The 21,881-nt window shown below is 48.0% G+C and overlaps 1 protein-coding gene across 2 annotated transcripts in view; it reads right to left on the reverse strand.

Moving 5' to 3' along the window:
• Positions 1–20,451, reverse strand: part of TBX15 (T-box transcription factor 15) — a 101,915-nt gene extending 81,464 nt beyond the window's left edge. Inside the window, exons 1-2 of one of the 2 annotated variants that reach the window (XM_081815790.1) lie at positions 17,200–19,370; positions 16,013–16,133 (exon numbers count right to left, since the gene is read on the reverse strand). In XM_081815790.1, the coding sequence (XP_081671916.1) occupies positions 16,013–16,097 (85 nt within the window). In that variant the 5' untranslated portion in view covers positions 16,098–16,133; positions 17,200–19,370. Of the gene's footprint in view, positions 1–16,012; positions 16,134–17,199; positions 19,371–20,139 lie in introns of those variants that run through there. The other variant, XM_081815789.1, reaches the window with a different exon arrangement.
• Positions 20,452–21,881: the final 1,430 nt, after the last annotated feature.

Below are 21,881 nucleotides of genomic sequence, written 5' to 3' on the forward strand. Positions count from 1 at the left end.
TCTGCCAGATGAAGCTATTTTCCACTACCTCTGAAAGACAGCTGGGTGCCACGCCGTCTTCTCGCCCATTTGCGGGGAGAAGTAAGGGTATGGAGAGGGCAGATGATTTACCTGGACTGCCAGTTGCCCGCCACTAGGACGTGCCTGACATTTTTCCCTTGTAAGAAGACTTTCCGAAATTGAGGGTTGCTGGAGGGGTCGGGAGTGGAGGGATGGGGTCACTGGGGGATGGGCATGAAGGAAGGCACGTGATGTGATGAGCACCGGGTGTTATATGCAACTAATGAAGCACTGAACTCTACCTCTGAAAATAATGACGTTCTATATGTTGGCTAATTGAATTTAAATGTTTAAAAAAAGACTCCATTCAGTATTCTAACCCGAAAATGGAATTAGGGCCCATTCCCTAAGCATAACGTAAGCAATGTTTTTGAAATTCACCCTTGTGAAGTATTTTGAATTTTTCTTTAAGAAATTCCCTGAAGGCGCCTGGGTGGCTCAGTTGGTTAAGCGACTGCCTTCGGCTCAGGTCATGATCCTGGAGTCCCGGGATCGAGTCCCGCATCGGGCTCCCCGCTCAGTGGGGAGTCTGCTTCTCCCTCTGACCCTCTCCCCTCTCATACTCTCTCTTACTCTCTCTCTCTCAAATAAATAAATAAAATCTTAAAAAAAAAAAAAAAGAAATTCCCTGAAACAGGACCCTTTCATTTTCAGGCAGTAATACATGGAATCTGTGAGCTTGGCCAATGCAGGAGGTGAAATCCAAGTCATCAAATATACAAAATGGGTCCATTTTCCAGCCCCAACAAAAATATAGAATCTGTTACAGGAAGATAAGACTTACTTTTAACAAATTTGATACATGAAAACCTGGTATTACTGACGTGATAGGAATTTGCCTTCACTTTATCAATGGATTTTTTGTTGTTGTTCTGCATAGCATTTCACTCTAGAATACTAAAAAGAGCAAACAACCTTTGTACCTTGAAAAGTAAGTTTATCATCCAGAAATTCTATTACCCACTTGGCAAAAATTCACATACTCCAGAGTAAGGTATAGCAGCACCTAATTATAAATCCCACTGGTTAAAGTTAAGTAGAAATTTATTTACAGGGTTTACTCAGATATCAGAAGAATTGGTGTGATACTATTTTGCACTCAGAGGTAAACAGGCTGTTTTGTTGACGCTGCTACATGAGGAAGGAAAGACCCAGAAGCTCTAAGCATAGCAACTAGTTTGAGGGGCTGGTGGCTCCGGTTTGGGCTTCTGAAAAAGGGTGTTGGGGCCACACTTCCCATCTAAAGAGAATGTATGATGTGGATGTTGGATTCAGGTTTGCAATGAACACAGCCCCTGAGTCAGGCACAGGGAGCTTCTCTGTTTGTCCAGAGCCCCTTCCAGACAAAGATACCGGGCCTCAAACTCTATCTTGAGTACCAGGCACTTCAGGGTTGGTTGGTTGGTTTGTTTTACATATAAAGACAGAATTTCCCTAAGACAGAATAGCCCAGGTATAATAACCACTGCATCACTTACCAGGGACTGTTAACAAGATCTGGGTTAAAGAGAAGCTTTGCAAGTCATGAAAGGCAACTGGCACAATGGTCAGAGCGTCTCTTTCCCCAGGGTATCTGTACTAAGTTCTTTAGCATCCTGGACAAAGGTGCTCACTCCCTCTCGAAGGAGAGGTCTTTCCCCTCACCTTACAGCTCAAGATCCTATCATCCTCTCCTCCACCCCACATCTTGGTGAAATAGAAAAGAAAGGAGATCAATCTGTGTGATTATCACAAGGACTACAAGGCAGTGACCTTCTGGAGTTACTATCTGTGGTTAATTGCTCCTGATCGTCTAGACCATGAGAGACCTTAAGGTTTAGTTAAGAATCAGGATGCCAGGAGTGCCTGGATGGCTCAGTCATTAAGCATCTGCCTTCGGCTCAGGTCATGATCCCAGGGTCCTGGGATCGAGCCCCACATCAGGCTCCCTGCTCAGCGGGAAGCCTGCTTCTCCCTCTCCCACTCCCCCTGCTTATGTTCCCTCTCTCGCTCTCTGTCAAATAAATAAATAAATCTTAAAAAAATAAAAAGGATCAGGATGCCATTAAGGAGGGCACGTGTTGTGATGAGCACTGGGTGTTACATGCAACTAGTGTATCATTGAACATTTTATCAAAAACCAATGATGTACTATATGTTGGCTAATTGAATTTTTAAAAAAAGAATCAGGATGCCAGTGCATGAATAATGAACTTCTATTTTTTTTTATTTTATTTATTTATTTGACAGAAAGAGAGAGAGAGAGCACAAGCAGGGGGAGCAGCAGAGGGAGAGGGAGAAGCAGACTCCCCGCTGAGCAGGGAGCCCAATGCGGGACTCCATCCCAGGACCCCGGGATCATGACCCAAGGTGAAGGCAGATGCCCAACAGACTGAGCCACTCAGGCGCCCCATGAATAATGAACTTTTAAACCTCTTATGGACAATATATACTCCACAGGATGCACTACAACACCTGAAGAGCCCTGTTGTCCTTCAGAGGTGTGCCAATAGGGTCCTTCATGACCTACAATAGATCTTGGTGTGTTGTCACGTGCCCCATTCCCAAGTTTGAGTTTCTGAAACATACTCTCTTTCTAAAGAGGATCTAGAATAAGCACTATGTTGGAATGCGGAACTCCCGGAAGACACCAAGACATTGAACAATTCCCAGAGTCTGTTGGCAATTAACATTTAGGGGCCCACAGGCTCATCTTGAAGAAGCATCCTCATGATTCAGGATCAAAGATATTCAAACAGAGAAAGACAGACTCAGAATGATCCTACTTGCTTACATATAAAGTGCAGAGAAGCTCTCTTTACCCACAACTTGGAGCTTCAGGTCTGTTGACTTCCATGGAAGTTTGCCTCCACTTTGCTGTATTCAGAATGTAATAATGGCTTGAAAGCCATGAGCCCTGGGAAACCCATAATGACACCAGGTTGGTCCCAATGATCGGCCGCCACTGCGGGCACGATAGCTGAGAGCCCAAAGAAAGACAAGTCTGGAGAGCCTTTTCCTCTAAAGCAGGTTCCAGCTGAGGCATAAAGGTGGAAGGGAAATAGCAAACTGAGGCTGTTTTTCCCCATGATGATCTGAGTCAGACCCAGGACAGTACTAAGGATCTTCTATGTAATTGACAGGTCCCCAAAAGTACTTGGCACTTTGTACGTCTCGGTCCCTGACTATTCTTTATGAGCGTGCTGGTTCCAAAATGCATTCTCACAGATCTCCCTTACATCCCTTAGGCCCCTGCCCTGCTCAAAACTTACCTTAAGGTTCAGAGGATTTTCTCCTTTCTCCTCCTGACAATTTGCCTTTTCCCACATCCTGGGTCCGAGCCCTGAGCTGGGACCTCCTGTCAGTTCACTCACATCTTCCTACTGCTCGTGGGAAGGAACCACCAAAAGAATTTCTGTCATTCTGCTTCAGCTCAATGTAACTCTATGCTGCTTTGTTGGGCAACCTCATGCAATCTGTCTTTCATTTGGAGATATTTTTGCACTTCAGTTTAGCACTGGGGATTTTCAGATTGCCTTTTATTCCATTTCTTTTTCTCCCGTGCTGGGCAGAAAACAGAGGCCGCCATGGACATAAGGCCTGAAAAAAACAGGGTGGGATGGGGCAGAGGTACTCCCACAAACTAATCGTGCTTCTAAATGCTAATGCCTCACCAGGACAGAGCTTCCAAAATAGGCTCCATGCAGAAAGCATTCAGCAATCAGCTACAAAAATGCCTTGTTAATAGTACAATGAGATATCCTCTCCTTCTTACTAAAATCCAGTGGCCTTATCTCCATTAGAGATAGAGAGACTCCAGAATATAGAGACATCAATTGACACGTCCAAGATCACACCTACAGGCAATTGGCAGACACCTCATGCTGGGCGTCTAGGACCATCATGAAGCCAAATCATCTGCAAAGTGGCTGTAACAGTTACAAAATCCATCACTAAAGTTTGACAACTACCGATTCCATTTTACAAATGTTCAGAGAGAGCTAACAGGGATTCAGAGATGAGTAAGACACAGTGGTCCCAGGGTTTTCCACTCTAGTCCATTTATAAAACAAATATGCTCTCCAAAAAGTTATCATTCAAGGCAAAATGTGTTAAGTGTCATAAGAAAAGTACAAAGCATTAAGTTTTATAGGCTTCTACTTTACCCCTTCTTCAGTGACCAGTTTTAAAATGTAGAAAAGCACAAGCGAAAGCACTATGTGAGTGTGTGCGTGCACGCACATATATGCAAAGATAGCCAGAGAACGAAGAGAGATGGTTAGGCACTGTCTCCTTGGCTATGGGTATCAGTTGCTCAAGAATCGAAAAGTACGTACCAATCTACAAGGACAATAAGAAGATAACAGGCACATATCCTGCCAAGGAAAGAAAGACTAAATTCAAACTACTGGCCTGTTGGTAAGCCTGCAGCCTTCCACTCTACGAAGCCAAAAGCAGGACAGAAGCCTTGCTCAGAAATGGGCTAATCAGATTACTTGGTGAAGACCTCCTCTCAAGAGGAGCTTGCTGACTATGGCAGCCAACAAGGGACCCCTGTATGTTCACCATCTTGGCTACTCCTTTGAGAGCCAAATATCATCTAACTGAGACTCCTTTGTGACTGTAAAATGAAAGAAAGGCACTGGCGCCATTTTGAGAGGAAACCATAAAGAGACCCCTGAAAGGGGAGCTCTCTAGAGCAGACTCCAAGTGGAAATAAAGCTAGTGGCATTCCAGAACTTTCTTCCATTAGCACAATACCCACATCGTATGTGAGCTCTGCATGTTTGAATCTGTGCATCATGTCAATTCACATTTGTATCAAATTGCCCTTTTTCATCTGGGAATATTTCCGTCATACTAAGTGCTTAAGATGGATCTTGAAAGCAGGATAAGCTCTCTTCAGAAGGAATTTTAGGAGAGGAGAAGGAAGACAGTGTTCCAAACAGAAGGAGGAGCAGGAGAAACTCATGGAGGATAATGAAAAAGCCTGTGTACAAAGGAAATGAAAGCAGGATCTCAAAAAAAGATATGTGCACTTCTATGTTCGCTGTAGCATTATTCACAATAGCTAAGATATGAAAACAAGCGTCCATTCAATGGATGAATAAAGAAGATGTTAGACAGACAGACAGATAGAGTGGAGTATTACTCAGAGAAAGAAGGAAATCCTCCCATTTGCCACAGTATGAATGGACGTTGAGCGCATTATGCTGAGTGAAATAAGTCAGACAAAGACAAATCCTGTATGATCTCACTTCTATGTGGAATCTAAAAAAGCTGCATTCATAGAAACAGAGTAGAATGGTGGTTACCAGGGGCTGGGAGGGGGGAGGGGGAGGGGGAATCAAGGAGATATCAGTCAAAGAAAACAAAACTTGCAGTGAGAAGATAAATACTAAAGATCTAATGCAAAGCACTGTGATTGACAACATAGTTGACAACACTGTATTATATACTTGAAAGTTGCTAAGAGACTACATCTTAAATTTCTGCACCACAAAGGGTGGTAATCATATTGCAATGTATATGTATATAATGTATATACAATGTATATGTCAATTATGTGTCCACTGAAAATATTAGTCAGCCTATATGAAGGGTTGTGCTCTGAATGGGGCAGCAGTGGAAATCAGCTAAGAAGAGTAGTTTGGGACAATCCTGTGTCTGACACTCACCAAAAAGTTCTCTTAAGAATACTGAAGAGCTTCTGCGTTTTCTCAATTTACTAAAAGGATAAGTATGATCAAGGGAGAAAGATGCTAATACTGGGTACTTTCTATGCGCCTGGCACTGTGCCAAGTGCCTGGCATTTGCTGTCTCACTGATTTCCCACGGCAGCCCTGCAGCGGGTAATGGTACCCTCGGCATCCATGTACTCAACTGAGGCAGAGTGAAGTCACTTGCCCAAAGCCACACAGCCAGAACCATGCACCCTGACGGACCCACACCCCAAGCTCTCGGCTGTGTTCTGCTGCCTCCTTGGCCTCCATCTACTGTCTTCCACACCAGCCAGTTCCTTCTGCTTCTGGGATATGAAGGACCATCTGCTTTCCAAAACATTTCATAACTGATCTCCAATAGAGGTCATCCAATGCAATACAGGATTGGTACTAAGCTGACGAGATGATGCCCCCCCAAAAAAATCCCTCAAAATTTATGAAAGATGCTGGACAAGTTTACCTATACACATGCCCCCAAATTGCCCTTGCAATAAAGTCAGATCTGTCCTTCTAAACACTCACCAGCAATGAGCCACACAGCTGCGGAGGCCTAACAGCTTGGGCAGGAAAACAGACAGGCAAAGAAAAAGAAAAATGTAGGCAAGCCCCAAGGAAAAAAATGTTAACATACGGAACCAATTCACCCACACAGGCTGGGGGAACCGTTCCTCCCAGCTCTCCATAACACCCCTCGGCACCCCTGCCAACCCTCCCCTACACACACACACACACACACACACACACACACACACACGCATGCACACTCTCGCCAGGGCTTCGTTCACTGTTTGCTCATTCCTACAGCTGTTAAATTGTCCTGTGTCTGTAGGGAGCGCCTCCTGCAGTACCTACCACCCAGTCAGAATATCACAGAGATGCCTTAAATCTCTGTGATGTCACAGTCTAATCTGGGTAATGCACCAAATGGGATCTAACGTTCCCAGGATTAATACTGGCCATGCAACCGGGGCTCTGGATGCTGGAGGAAAAATGAAATGGCCAAGGCCTGGCTGGTTTCAGATCTTGCGGTATCTACCTTTCTAATTGAACAGATCTCTTGAGTGAGCTCCAGCACACCATCCAAGATTGCAGCATTCATCCCCTCCTCTGCCACACTCTATATTTCAAGAGTCTGGCTCCACATTGGTTCCTTGGGAAAGGAAATAGGCCCAGAGATTCATATGCTTCTGTTGATGCAAGAGCATATTGAATCCCATCAATCGTTGCCTGCACGGAGTGGGGTGGGCTGTCGGAAAAAGCAAAGCTTTAAAACAGACAGACTTTACATCTTTCTCTTTTTAGTTTCTAAAAGCCACTTTTCTAACACTGGGCACCACAAACAGGAATTTGATAGACCTTACAGTTACACGGCCAAGAAACACATTAATGTACAGTCCACACACTGAAATCAGGGGGTGTAGTTTTTCTCCAAATCCCTGTTAGAGACATCAGACTTCCTAAGAGAGGAAGGTTACTTGGAGGGGGAGAAAAGTGGTGGAAAGACAGCGAACAGGTGGACCAGAAACCCTGAAGGCCATTACTAAGCTCCCTGAAACTCACTGCTGGGGGCACATCCACGTAGAACATGCTAGAAGAATGAAGGAGCACAGGGTGTAAGCGTGTCTAGGGATGAGAGATCTCTGCAAATAACTGATCCCATACCAAACGAGGCTGCTCTAAATAGAGCTGTTACAAAATAAATGAATCAGAGCAGTCACTCAGAGGTTAAAGTTAAAGCCGCGACTCTGAGAGCGGGTGTACTTGCTGTGGGTCCTCAAGGCGGTTACCTAATCCCCGGGCATTAAAAAGAAGCCACTGTGGAAATCAGAATCTTTTCCTTTGTAAATTCAATCCATGGCAAAGGGATTTCAGCTGCAATTGCTGAGTTTGAAAAAATCAAGAGTACTTAGAAATGCACAAATTGCTCCTCACTGCAACTGATACGTTTCTAAGCTGTTCCATTTTGAATCAATTACCAATATGATTCCATCCATCCCGTTGTGAATGGAGAAGGGAATGGGTAAAACAGGGCAGTTAAAGTTTCCCCTGAATTTCACTGCATGAGGGGATTTAGGTTGAGGAGGTTTTTGATCAAATTCAATATGTAGCCCCCACGTTTCAGACACTGAGATTTCTGTGCATGAAAGTCAAAGAAAAGCAAGTCAGGTTGGCACTACTGCACATGCCCTATTCCAAAGACCATGTCACACAGAGACTTCCTCCAGCCTGTAGGGAGAAGGCACCTTAAGACAGAGACCCCGAAACTGTAAATGAGCTCTCTCTCATTTATGATTTAATAATTTCTATTTGGGGGAACAGCACAGGCAGCAAGCACAGATTTCCATCTACAAAATTCAAAGTTCTCTCTAGAGCACTTAAGAGCCATCTACAGGCGGAGGCAATATCGTGTAGTGGTTAAGGACACTGGCAGGTTTTAATTTAATCTCTTTGGGCCTCAATTTCTTCATCCATAAAATGGGGAAACAATTACCTCCCTTCCAGGACTACTGGATGAATGCAATGAGACAATGTGAATGAAACCATGAGCAGAGTGCCTGGTACAGAGTGTGCCCTCAATCCAGAAAAGGTCTTAGTGGTCAGCACCGTGGGCACTTTGAGAGAAGAGGATGTTTGTAAGATTGGGGAAGTAAAGAAGCAGCTGTCTTTGAGATAAAAGGGGTGGTGCACGGATCTGTTTGGAAGACCAAACCCTGAATTCCAGCCAGGGAAGGGCAGCTCCCTCCTCCGGATGGTCAGGCAGGGCCTGCGTACGGCTGCTGAAGGGTGCTGGGCTCCATGAAGGAGGCCTTGGGAGGGATCGTCTCTGTTCCTCTTCCCCTGGGAATGCATTTTCCCCCTCTGCTACCAGGAAACAATATAAACAAAGTTTGGGGTGTAACTAGTTTTGAAAAAAAACAAAATAGTAAATGATCAAATTCAGGCTTCTGTTTGCTGGAAGGAAGAAAACTGCAAAATTGTGCAGCCAGATGTAAGTTCTAACGCAACGGCCGGGGCCTCTGCTGCTTTCCCTAAAAAAAGACTTCCCAGTCTCTTCTTCCTGACAGTCAACTTAGTTATCGATTTTCCTTAAACTTAGTCCCTTTACTCTTTTTTTTTTTTTTAACTCAACTAAGCAACACCTACAAATCCTTTACTGCGGCTTCAATAAATGGATGCAACTGGTTCATTTTGCCCAACCTTGGGGGCCATCAAAACACAGGTTTACAAACAAAGGCCTTATGAAAATGAATCTTCCTTATTGCCCATAGGATAAAACCTGACCATGTGGGGATTTCTGGGCTCCAGGTCGAAATATCAGAAACTAACCAGAGAAACATGCTTGTGTTCTTCCACTTTCCCACATCTGGAAAGGCCCCTCTGTCCTCTGCCAGAGCCTAGTTCCTGGGGAGCTGGTAAAGCTGAGGCTCCCTGCCCCACCCTCCACCTACCCTCTCTTCATACTGCATGCCAGACAGCTGGTCCTCACCCTTGAAGCCCTCTCTCCCTCCCTCAGATGCTTACTCGGAGGCCAGCTTTCTGCCTCAGCGGAACCCTGAATAGCAACAGCCCGCCAAGTCCTATTTGACTTCCTTAGCCAGCCATCCATACTCAGATTCTCTACTCTGTTTCTAACCATAGGCTATATACCAAGTACCGACTGATAGCCCTCCAAGTCCCAAACATCCCATTTAACACAAAAGACGGGGGGGGGGGGGGGAGCGGGCAGCAGTGGTGCCTGCCAGATTTACAATTCGCAACAATTTCTTATCAAGCTGGTCACCGAAGTGAATAATCACTATCAATTCAATTGACAGGAATCACAGACATGGCTAAATCCTTTGTTCCTCTATGGGCACTAATTTAATCCTCACAACCACCTTTTGATGAATATGTTTATAATTACAATTTCCTAGGTGCAGAAACTGGGGTTGGGAGAGATTAAGGAACTTGCCCAAGGTCATACAACTAGCAAGTGTTGGAACCAGGGCTCAGAAACAAGCAGTCTAAGCTCAAAACCTGAGCTTTTAACCACTATATTGTATCACTCATTCATTCATTGCACCAAATACAAATGATAATAGTAAGTGTATTACTATTTCATACCAATGCTTTGGAATGTGTGTGTGTGTATACTATGTATATTCTATATGCACACACATACACACACATATATACATTCCATATATATAGTTGTATATTATTTGTAATATACATGATTATCATACTGTGATTTGGAATACATATATTATATTATATATTATATAATAATATAACATAATTATACTATATACTTTAATATGTATTATATACAACTACATATTATATTATATTATGTCACTGTGATACATAATACACAACTTAGCACAGTGGCTGGTACATAGTGTTCAACAAATGTTGCTATTTATTATCATTATATATTAAGTGTTAATCTGTGCCAGCCACTTGTGCTAGGCTCTGGAGATACAAAAGCAGTGAATACAAGGTCCCTGCCCTATACCAGTTTATAGGGTGGTAGTGAAAGAGGATGACAGTAAATCCATAAGCTCCTCGAAGACACAAATCTACACAGGGGCTGGGGCTATAGAGAATGGGGGCATCAAATACAAGTGAGGAGTTGTCACTGGCCCAGCTGTATAAGTCTGTAAGGAGAGATAGAAACATGAGAACCCTTCCTAGGTGTGTGCTGGGCCCAGTTTTTTGTCTGACCCTGCCCTCAAGTTCAGCAGCTATGAATAGAGGTCTTGAATGCTAAGCTGTCTTCTGATCTATCTTGTTGACAAGCGTTTTGCCTGTTACTAAGTCATCCTTTTAGCATTCTCACATCTCTGCCAGATCAAGACCTCGGCTTAGCAGACTAGACATGGAAAATAGTTACTAGTGCTTTCCATCAGGCTCAGAGAGTAATGAGGGGCAACTGATTTTCTTGGGGGGAAGGGAGGTCCCATCAATTCAATTTACTAATGATGAAGTTGTTTTTCTCAGTCTTCATTTTTCAAATGCATAGTTTTTCCAGATATTTCTGAGAATGGCACAGAAAATGTCCAAAGCATAGATAACTTGTATTTCCTTTAAATTCACTAATGCCATAGAATTCTCCCAGCAGGAGGGTCCTGGGCAGTCACACAAGCAACAATAGGTTACATCAAACAGAAAGGACTAGATCCAGAATTTCTGAACATGTGATATTAATCTAAAAACTTTTCAAGAGCTTTATGGAAGCTCTTAATTCTAGCAGTAAAAAATCTTTTTTTCTTTTTTGGGTTTTTTTTACCTTGAATTGCTATTACTGTTACTATCTACAATTGCAGTTAAAACTCCCCTTGTTCCAACAAAGGGATGAGTCAAGTGATGGCCAAGGTACCTTAGGAGAAAATGTTCATATTTTTTAAAAAGTTAACAAGATCACGGAATTCTATAGCTAGAGAGGCCTCAGGTGTCGTTTGAATCTCTCTCCCTCATTTCACAAACCAGCAACTGAGGCTATGAAACAACTTTAAAACATTTTTTTTCAACGTTTATATGTCTGCTTTTAGAACAAATATCCCTGGTTCCAAAATTAATGATAAATCTAGCGCTAGACTCTAAATCTAGTTTAAGCTAGTCAAGCCCTCTTCCTTGAGCCCTCTATAATACATGGATATAATCTAGAATATGAGGACCTGTGTTGAAAGCTTTGTATTTATAATGAAGACTCAAAAACGTCCACATAAGCAATTAAGTTTCCTGAAATGTTTTTACAATTCAGTATTCTTCTGCAAGCTTGCTCATAGGATTAATTTTCTCATAAACCCTCTTTTTGCCTAAATAGTGCATAGGTATATAACCCCTCCCCCAGCTCTGCTGCAAATCAATCAATCAAAGTATAAGGCTACTAAATGCAGGAAGCTTTCTCAAACCCAGGGAAAGCACTGCTGTGCTCACAATCACTTACTGGCACTAACACCTGGCCCTCCCTACGATGAAAATCAAGTATATATTTTTCAGGAGCAAGAACACAAGCCGGGCACCACCCAAGTTCCCTAAGCCCTAGGTTACAATTCTGGGCCCTGAGGCCTGGTGTGATTGATACTTTGGAGCCTCCAGGGAAGAGTCCCCTCTGAGCTAATGTGGAGCTTAGCAGGGAACCCATTCCTGCCTGTTACAAAATGTAGTAGTCAATCACTAGTAGTCAATTCTATGGGTGGTTTCTTTTTTTTTTTTTTAGGAGAAGAATTATTTCACTACTTTTAATCTCCAAGAATAGCGTGAAGGCCAATTGCTTGCTGTCCCTTTGTCTCGGTTGAGCAATGCCGGGATTCTAAGGAGGCAGGGGGCAGCTCTACCATCATGAACCCTCTGAGGCACCCGGGAATCCTCTGCTTCTCGAAGAACCACAGAACGACTTTCCTTTTTAACAGACTGGCTAGGATATTTACTGACCCTAGAATTACCCATTTGGAAATGGTTAGGGATTAAAAGTTCTTAGGGCAAAGGATTCTTGGTTTCTAATTGCTAATGTTTGAAGTCAGTTTGACTCCTTGGATATTTGTTCAGCCTGATGAAAGCAAAAGCTCAAACTCCCCTCAGGGCGCGAGGTGTAAGATCCTCGGGTTCCGTTTGGGGGGTTTTGGGGGAGGGTTGTTTGTTTTTGTTTGGGTTTGGGGTTTTGTTGTTGTTGTTTTGGGTTTTTTGTTTGTTTGGATTTTTTTCTTTGATTTTTTGCGGGGAGAAGGGGGGGTCTTTTACCAAGGCCTTCCCGATTACCCCTGACTGCCCGCATTTCTCCAGGCTGTAACGGGAGCTGAGAAGGGCACCGACCATCCTTCGGGATTGCTCACTCCCTGGTTTCCCGCAGCGGCGCGGACCCGCCGGCGGGGACCGAGCCCCGAGCGCCAGAGCAGGAGCCCGGGCCGTGGCGCACCCGCGACCCGGCCCGGGCGCTCCTGACCCGGCTGCCGCTCCGGCCCCAAGGCGCCGCCGAGGCCCGGGCGAGCGGCCGGAGGAGGGCAGACGCGGCTGCGGCCCAATTCTCTAACTTGGGAAGGTCACTCGAGCCGTCCTATTTCACGGGAAGAGATGCAATCCCAAATCCTTCCCCGGTGTAACTTCATCTGATTTTTTCTTTTTTTTTTTTTGAGAGAGGAAAAATATGGGCGTTTCACCGTGCGTATAGGAAGTGGGGGGAGGGGAACAGGATGTGGGGGGAGGTGAAGGAGGGGAGGGAGCGTAAGGTGGGCTTACTGCTTTCCGAGCCCCCGTCTGGGGTTTCGACGAGACTTTTGGGGCCGTGGGAGAGCAGAGAAGGCAACGGGTGTTGGGAGTAAGAATTTCGGTTCACCCCGCTGAGAACTAGGCGCTAAAACTCCAAGGCTCCCGACTAGGTACATAATAATGACCCCTAATGATCCCTTTCAAGGGATCTACTGATATCTCTAGTATTCCGGTTTTTAAAATAAGGCTGTATTAGGATATTACGCTTGCAATCCAGACTTGGGGGGGGGGGTTGTTGCTGTTAATCTTCTAAAGTGTGTGGCAATTTGGAAACAGCTCATTTAGCCTCCGCAACTATACTGAAGAAAGTACAAGAAGACAAATAGGGAGAAGATTTTTGCACATATTTCTATGTTGTTAAATTATTATGCCCAAATCACAGTTTCTCTCGTTATTTCTATTAACAGATTTCCCTTAGTGATCCCGTTAACTCTCTGCATGGAAGAACATGAAATTCCTCTTCAATACAAGCCAGGATTCTGCCCATCCGAAATGAAGGTGGCATTATTCACCAAATCAAATGCCAAACTGAGTTAGAAAAAAATTCCACTCTTCCTGCTCTTTTAAATTGCATCTGTACAGTCTCGTTTTCTGGTGTTCTCTCTTAGGCTTTGGTCAAAATCTTCAATTAATTTGACACTTAACTGAAAATGCCAATACCTAGAAGTTTCAATTTGGGATTCCCTTGAATTGTCAAGTGATACCTAGAGATGACAAAATTTCTGCCCCGCCCGCATATTGTAGGTGTTCCCCGTGTGTTAACTGGCTCCACAAATAAGGGGGGCAGTTTATTTTCTCTAATATTTTTCTGATATTTCCTGAGATATTATCTATGTCTCATTCAGAGCGGTAGAGTTCACACATAAATTTGTGTGTAAACACAGTTGTTTATATACTCTTTAATACATTTTACACACTTATATCTAAAGGGCATAGCTGAACACTGGCTGGTAAAAAGAGTACAGAATCGGGTATCAAATGCAAGGCCTATTTTCACTTCTGGTATCAAAAGCTCATCATCAGTTTGTAGTCAGCAGAATGTCCTGCCTCAAAGTGGAACTGCATAAATGTTGATTTGTCCTCACCAGAGGCTTAATTCCCTACCTCTTCCCATTTCACCTCCTGTCCTCCCTACTGAGTCTCATTTTCCATCCTGACACTTGGAACAAGGGCCTAACTTAAATTAAGTAATGATTATCCTCACCCAAAGACATGTGAACGGACCCTAATTTACAAATTGGCTAATTGCTGTTCCCAGTGCAGACCCCTGTATCTCAGTCATACACATATAAAGTGCAGGGCTCACTGGAAACCAGAAAAGGCAAGGCAAAAATAAACCACATGGAGGAGAGAAAGAAGGGGGAAAGAGTCCACATTCCACCAGTTCCCTACTTTTCCCTGTGGAAAAATATCCCAAAAGGTCAAAACTAGAAAACCACTTAGATATTCTCTCCTGCTGCAATACTTTGTCTTTATCTTTTGGGAGTAAGAAAGCAATAACCAGCTACACCCCCCCCCCATAATAATCATTAGATGGATTTCTGCATTTCCAGAAAGGAAAGTGAAATGCCAATCTGCTCTCTGCTCTTTATCCCTGTGGAATCTGCTCACTTCTGTCTTGTTTTTGTTTTTAACTCTACAGTCACCTAGAGAAGGAACGGACAGATTTAAGAAGTAATCATTTTACTCCTGGATGTGAGAAATAAACTTCTAACCCAGTCCATAATAGGGATCTCAAAAACATCCCCTCATCTTATTAATATATTTTTGGCAATACAGAGAACCATTGTGACAGACCCGGAATATTTCACTCTTTGATACTAGCAGTGCCCTCGAGAAGTTTGGATGAACAAAATGTTTCGGGTCTTCTGAGCCAAAACGTATTTGTCCCTCTCCCCTTGTGGCCCAACATGAAGGATTAATGGTGAGGGACTTGCTTCCATTAAACTCATGTCTGCACACACAAAGGAAATTATACAAATAAATGGGGGAACGCAAACCACCAATACCCGATCATCTTAGGTTTGGCCCCCAGGTTAGGCGTTTCACACCATTCTGCAGTCGCTCCTCGCGTGCTGGGTGTATTAATCAGATTTTAAACTAATTTTCTTTAATATTTAAAAGATGCTCATGATACCATTTGAAGTAATGGGGGGGAAGGAAACCGGCAGCGGGTATATGTCAATATAATTTCAGTACGAACTCCACTATTAAAAATTTAATTCCCCCTTCCCCCTGCATGAACGTCACCCCGCGAACTTTTCTTCCTGGGAGTTTAACCTATAAAATCAGGAAGCCTAAGGTGGCTAGCTCTGAACCCAAATAAATAAAGTGTTCAATAAGAAATGGTGTTGGGTGGGGCGTGGAAGACGCGAATTCAGAAGCGCTGCGCGCCTAGGCTGTGAGCTGATCTGTCCAGGAAAGGCTTCTCCCGGCGCGGCGGACCAGTCTCGGAGGGGCAGAGGCGAGCGGCGGAGCCGGGCGAGGGACCTTGCACCGCCCAGCCGCGAAGGGAGAGAACCCGCACGCTCGCCTGTTACTCCAGCGCCTTCTCCACGCCTCACAAGGGCCTGTGAAGCGCGCGGGGGACGGTGGATGACGGTGCAAAACACAGCACACTCCGCCTCCCTTCCATCACATTCCAAACGCTGGGCATTAGGGTTTTCCCAATTCCCTGTCCTCCTCACTGCCTTCAGCAGTTCGCTCCATCTACGGGATGCAGGGGGTTAGAATTGTTTCCTTTTTCCTGGGGGCTTCTATTGTGCCACCGCGCCAGGGCCAGCGTAAAACACAGAACATCTTCATAACCCTGCCCACCTCCCGGGAGCCACTGCCACGCGCTCTCCCAGCCCCGCGCATCCGCAGGGCGTCCGATTTAGCCACCGTCCGACCTGAGCGACAAAAGGGCTTTTGGCAGCCGAGCACAACCATCCTCGCCAGCCTATGACGAATTCAGATCTAGCCTACCCCCTCACTCCCCTTCACACAAGGTCACTCACCAAAGACGCGGCCACCGCGGAAGGTCGTTTTGACTTGGCAGGCGAGAGCGTTGCGCATGTCCAGCAGGCACCACACTTGGCTCATCCTCGGGGTCCCGGCCTGGCACCTTCGAGGCCTGCGCTGGCGAAGGGGCGCACGTACCACTGAGGAACGGTGTTCCTCGCCCCGGACTCTACCTCAGGCATACACTTTGGCTTCTCGCCCAGCGCACCCCACACCCTTGCCGGGCAGTCCAAGCTCCGGCCTGCGCCCTGGCTGGTTCTTGCCCCGCGCAAGCACAGTCTCCCCACTGGCTTCAAACTCATCGCTTTTTCTCCATTACTTAAACGTTTGTCAGTGAAGAGTCACTTCCTCCGTTTTGACCCTGTGTTTCCCTATTGGGGATTGGAGGTGGGTGGAGGGGTGATGTCAGGATTAAAATCTTGGGAGTCTTATCCTGAGCGCACAAGCCATAAACTGGCAGATTAATTCGCGTGAACAGTTGATCTCGGTAATTCGGGAGAAGAAAGTGCCCTGGGGCCACTGCACGGGCTTTGCCTGTCTCATTTAACTAGGGATTGCGCAGATAGGTGCACGGGACGCGCGAGCCTGACATATGTGCACGTGTGCGCGGAGTACAGATCTGCCCGCATGTTCGTGAGTGTGCCTGCTTTGTGTGCCCACCCGCGTACGCCGCCACCTTCTTAGGCCTCTGAGCGCCGCGGCTGCAAGCCTCAGGGCCGCAGGCCCTGGAGGGGGAAATCCTTTCGCAGAAGGTTTGAATTATTTCGCTCCGCGGGAGACCGGACCTCGGCCGCACTCGGCTGTGGATTTGGGCGGGAAAGGCCCAAACTCCAAACCCGAGCTGGGGAAGCCGGGTGGAGCCGGGGCTGGGGTCCGAGCGCAGATGGCGCCGCCGCGTGCCTGAAATGTACTTCCAAGGCCGCAGCCGGAGCAGCTGTTCCGGGCGATCTTGGCTCAAAAGTGTTCCTGTTGCTGCTTGGTGAGAGGCGGGGGCAAGCAGGCCCGAGAGTCAGGCTCCTCGGAGACCCTCCCGAGCCCGCGGCGGCTGCGTCCTGGCGGCTTCTCCAAAAGACGCGGAGTTCTGGCAATAATGAGGGCACCTCACAGGCCCTTCTCCAAGGCCCTTTGGGCCTCGGGGTTTTTCGGGACCAGCAGGCTCGGTGGAAAATTTTGAAATACATACTGTGTGTCCTCTGATGTGTGAGTTCCTACAGCGCGCAGGCTGGGCTGGTCCCCCGCTGCTGCAGGTTGACGCCCCAGGCTGCGGGCGCCCGGCGCCAACTAAAGCCAGCTCTGTCCGGACGCGGAAAGAAAAACGGACTGTGAAAAAGCAAAAGGCCACGTCTTTGAATAAAAGTTAAACATTAAAATCTAACCTTTGGGTTGTCTCAGAATCCTGGGATTTTAAGGCACGGACAGGGAGGGCTGGAAACGGAGGTACCAGTCAGGGAGGGAATGGTGAAAATGATAAACACAGTTGCTTTACGCGGGTGTCCTGTGTCTGTTTGCGTGTTTGTTTAATCCTTCCCCAAGCTCCGTGGCAATTTTGTTTCTGTTGTCGTTCCCCCCCCCCCCCCATTCCTGACTTCTTATCATCGGCCTAGAGCAGGCGAGCCACGCGGCGGGTCCAGCCTGCTCTCGATCCTAATCCGGGAAGAGAGTTTAAACAATTTGAGGCCAAGGACGGCAGAGACCTGGCCCGGGGCACAATGGAGTCGCCCGTGCCCCTCCCCGACCTCCACCACCATATACACACCTTTAAAGATGTGTGTTCATTAGGGCGCCGAATTAGAGGAAAAAGAAAGGCCTACAGGGAACCCCAATCCCTGGACTCGCCTACCGCAGAGCCGGCAGCTCCGCCTCCTCGACTCTGGGGACTGCGGAGGCTCCACGCCACCAAGCAGTTTTTCTGAAAGCTCTTTTCTCTTTCTATGTCCGGTTCGTAAGAAAGCTTTGGCCACTGCGGGGGCTCCAACTTGGAGATCCCCTCGGTGCACGACGCAGCCAGGCCGGGCTGCTAGTCCGGCCCCGCAGAAGGCCCGCGAGTACTCTCGGCTTTCAGCTTCTTCCTCCTCCCGGCCTCAACCCCACAAACATACTTCGTTTTCTCCAATCCAAACGCCCATCTTTTTCTTAAAAAAAAAAAAATTAAAAATGATGAAATGGGAAGGGGTCAACTGAACTCTGTGTGACATAAAGTCCTATGTTAGGTCCTCACCTCCTACCCCCATACTGTGGGAGCAAGAGAACAGCATTTTGGACAACAGGTCCTCGCGTTTATGTCTCTGGAATGGTCTCTTCTTGCCCCAACCATTTCTCTCCTCACTATGGCTGATGTAAACGCCGGAAAGAGAAAACTGCAAGCTGAGTCTCTGATCATGACCCCACGTATTGGTCCTTTTGAACAAGCGACCCTAGACCAGCTCCGGCGGACCTGGACCCCTCCCTAGAGAAAAGTACCCGCGGACAGGATGTCTGCCACGCGCAGTTAAGCAACTTCTGTCTTTTCCACTGTCGGGAAAGTAAAATAACCTCCCAAACCATGAGTTGTCATGAGGCCTGAAAGAACTCCCACTAAACCGTGTGAAGGCACAAGTGAGATTTCCACAACATATAAATGCGGTGAGGAAACAGGATCTGGCCAGAGATGGGAAACACACATTAGCCACGCGTTCCTTTCTGGATTGCCCACACAGGGGTCCGCGTGGACAGGCACCCGCATCCAAATACAGGGAAAGATTTGAGCGGACGAAATAAATCTCCTTTTAATTTTCTTTTCATCGACTAATAAAAATAATTCCCCAGCACTAAACTCAAATACCGTAACGGGCCACAAGAACACGGAGAATTCATAAAACTCTGTCTCTGCAAGTCACCCGCTAATCGCGTTATTATTAGCCTCAGGAGCATGGAAATTGAACTGTCACTGCCGAAAGAGAAAATGTAAGCGACAGCTGTCCCTCCCTGGGTCGGCCAGTTCTCCAGCCCCCAAGCCCCTGGGCCCCAAGCTCAGTCCCCAAGTTCTTCGGCCCGTGGCCGTCCCCAGCCCTTTGCGGGCCGCCGCCACCACCCTGGCTTTCCGCTCCTGGCGCGCTGACCCAGGTTTACTCCCTAACCCTAGCTGGTCAGCAGGAGCACCTCCAGAATGGCAGCAGAAGTCCTGGCTGGAAAGTTTCTGAAACCGCTAAACCAAGCCGCGACCGTGCGTGCGTGTGGGTGTGTGTGTGTGTGTGTGTGTGTGTGTGTGTGTGTACGCGCGCGCCGCGCGCGCGCAAGATTCTTCCGACAACAGCTGTTCCCCCGGGCTGTTTTGCACAGTTGAAATCTTGGCACTTAATATAAAACGTTAAGTTGTCCCCCCCCCTTCAACTACCCTCCCAGGTTTCTGCTAAAATACAGACACCAACATCCGCTCTGTGTTTTACGTGTTGTGTGCATATAATGTGCATAGATCTGAGACACAAATTAATCGCTCCGCTCCCCTCCAGTACACAGAGATGTGGGCCCTGAAGAGTGACCCAGGGCGCAGGGTAAGGGGTCTAACATACAACTTTTTTCCATAAACGCCAACGAAGTAGAAATATAATTATGCTCCGTCGTCCCCGGAGTAGGGGAAACACAAGAACTTGAGTCCCAGAAAAGTTGGTGGGGGAAGGGCGAGGACCGAGGTCGAAGGCTAAATGGGACAAACTGGGCATTTCCCAAGACTGGGTGTCGAGCCCGAGAATTCAGCGCCAGTCCTCTGGAGCTCTCAGAAGCGAATCCCAGCCCCTCTCCGCTCCTGCGGTCGCCTTCGATCTGCGCCCCTCCTTAACCCCAGGGGCCTGCGGCCGCACAGCTGTGGACACCAGAACAGTGCGCTCCGCTCCCAGAAGAAAAAGGGATGCAAGCGAGGCCTCCTTGCCTGAGGTTGGCGACGAAAATGCAAGGCTCAGTTCCCCTCAAATTGTTTGCCGCGAATTTGGGGAAGGCTCAAGATATTTGCGCCAAGAAAAGGAAACCCGCGTTGGAGCAAGGCAGGGCGTCAGCGAGCAGGGCCTCCTTCCACACCACTCCGCCCGCGGGCTGGCCGCCCGGTGTCCCCTCTCCGCCCGCCTCCCTCGGTCTGGTCCTGCGCACTCACCCGGGTGAGGCTCCAGGCCCTGTGCGGCCGCGTCCTCCGTGTCTCCAAGTGGGCCCGCGGGGCTCAGCGCCTCCATGGACAGGTCCAACCCCTTCTCCTCCCAGTCTCGCAGTTTCCGCTTTTTATTTGAGCCGATCAAGGCTTCAACGGAGAAGGCATGTGCTCGCGAGCTCAGGGCGACTGCAGATCTTCTCCTTTCACTCATCTTAGCCGCCCGCACCCCGGCCTCCGCTCGCCCCCGCTACTGAGGGAGCAGCCCGCGCCCTCACGCTCGGAGCGCCCTCCGGGCCAGGCCCGGGAGAGGCAGCGGCGCGGCGGCCGAGACAGGCGGCGGCGCTGCGGGTCCTCGGCACCCTCCCCCTGCGTCCTCCCCCGCCCTCCGCAGTCGGCTCCTACCGGCGCCCCTAGCTGCCCCAGCCGCTAGGAACGAGCGCCCGGAGCGCCGCCCGCTCGCTGCATGAGCGCCCGAGTCCTGCTTCCCACCCACCGGGGCAGGCGCTCACAGGCTGTGCAGACTGGACTTCATCTTTTTTTTATTCTCTCTCCTCCCTCTCCCTTTCTCTCCTCCCTCTCCCTCTTCCTCTCTTGGTCTTCCCGTCCTTCCTCTGATCCAAACTTCTGGGAAACTTTTTTTCTAAATTCCTCCCTTCCCGAGGAGCTGGGGGCAGGCGGTGCGCTCCTGTCCGTGGGGTGAGGGAGAGGGAGGGGGAGGAAGAGAAAGACTGAGGGGGAAAAAAGCCAGCCCCCGACCAATGGCGAGGAGGGAACAGGAGAAACCCTGAGAGCGCGGGCCAATGAGAGGAGGGGAGAGACCGAGGCTCGGGCCAAGGCTCCGCGCGGGTAGTCCGGGGGATGCTCCTGGGCCGACTTTAACCCCTGGCTTCCCGGTTCCCCACGGGTTCTTCATAGGGGAGGGAGGAGGGCCGAAAGTCGAGGTCTGATCTTCGCCGTTCCAAACTCCTGCCGGTCCCAAATCCGTACCTTTCCCTTCCAAATCTGCTAAGTCTCATAGACGCAGCAAGCCCAGTCATTTTAATTACCGATCTGGAGTCTGGGGGCTCTCAACCTCTCCAAAAACGCCCGAAAACGACTCCGATAATCTCGCGCCTGCCCCCAGACGCTATTAGCTCTTCTGGTTCCGCCGGGATTTCGCCACACAGGTTACTTTCCTGTGGTACGATGTCTAAGCAACTCTGGCTAAGGCAAAACGAAAGAAATAAACAAAGACGCCCGGTTACTATCCAGGGTCTTGTAATTGTAAATCTAATGATCGCTTCCTCCTTCCAGTTCTACCTGGTGGAGGAGACGCAGGCTCGGCTCCCTCAAAGCAAGAGGCCGGCGGTGGGGCTCCCGGCTTACCGCGCGCTCCGCAGACTTGTTCCGTCTGCGCCCGCACGCAGCAAACGCTCGCCTTCCCTTCCGCGTGGATGCTGATCTGAGCGTTGCCTGCTCGGGGCGCCTGTTCTGGAGAACCCACAGAGAAGGGGTGGGCAAGGGCAGCCAGTAACTCTGACAGCGGAAGAACTTTTTCAGAATGCCCTTCAAATCTGATCACCTCGGGAACCCGGCTCTCTCCACTCGCTGATCCTCCTTCCACTCTTAAAAAAAAAAAAAATCTTTTAGGACAGAGCGGTCGTCAGGGATTTCTCTGGAACTTACAATCCCGCACTCTGGCCATTCTCATTTCCCACACCCCCTCCTGGGTCACGCTACTGGTCATGGGCCGCAGGAGACCGCGACCG

This window comes from Leptonychotes weddellii, chromosome 4 (assembly GCF_054177405.1).
Source record: "Leptonychotes weddellii isolate Sample4059 chromosome 4, ASM5417740v2, whole genome shotgun sequence".
Taxonomy (NCBI): domain Eukaryota; kingdom Metazoa; phylum Chordata; class Mammalia; order Carnivora; family Phocidae; genus Leptonychotes; species Leptonychotes weddellii.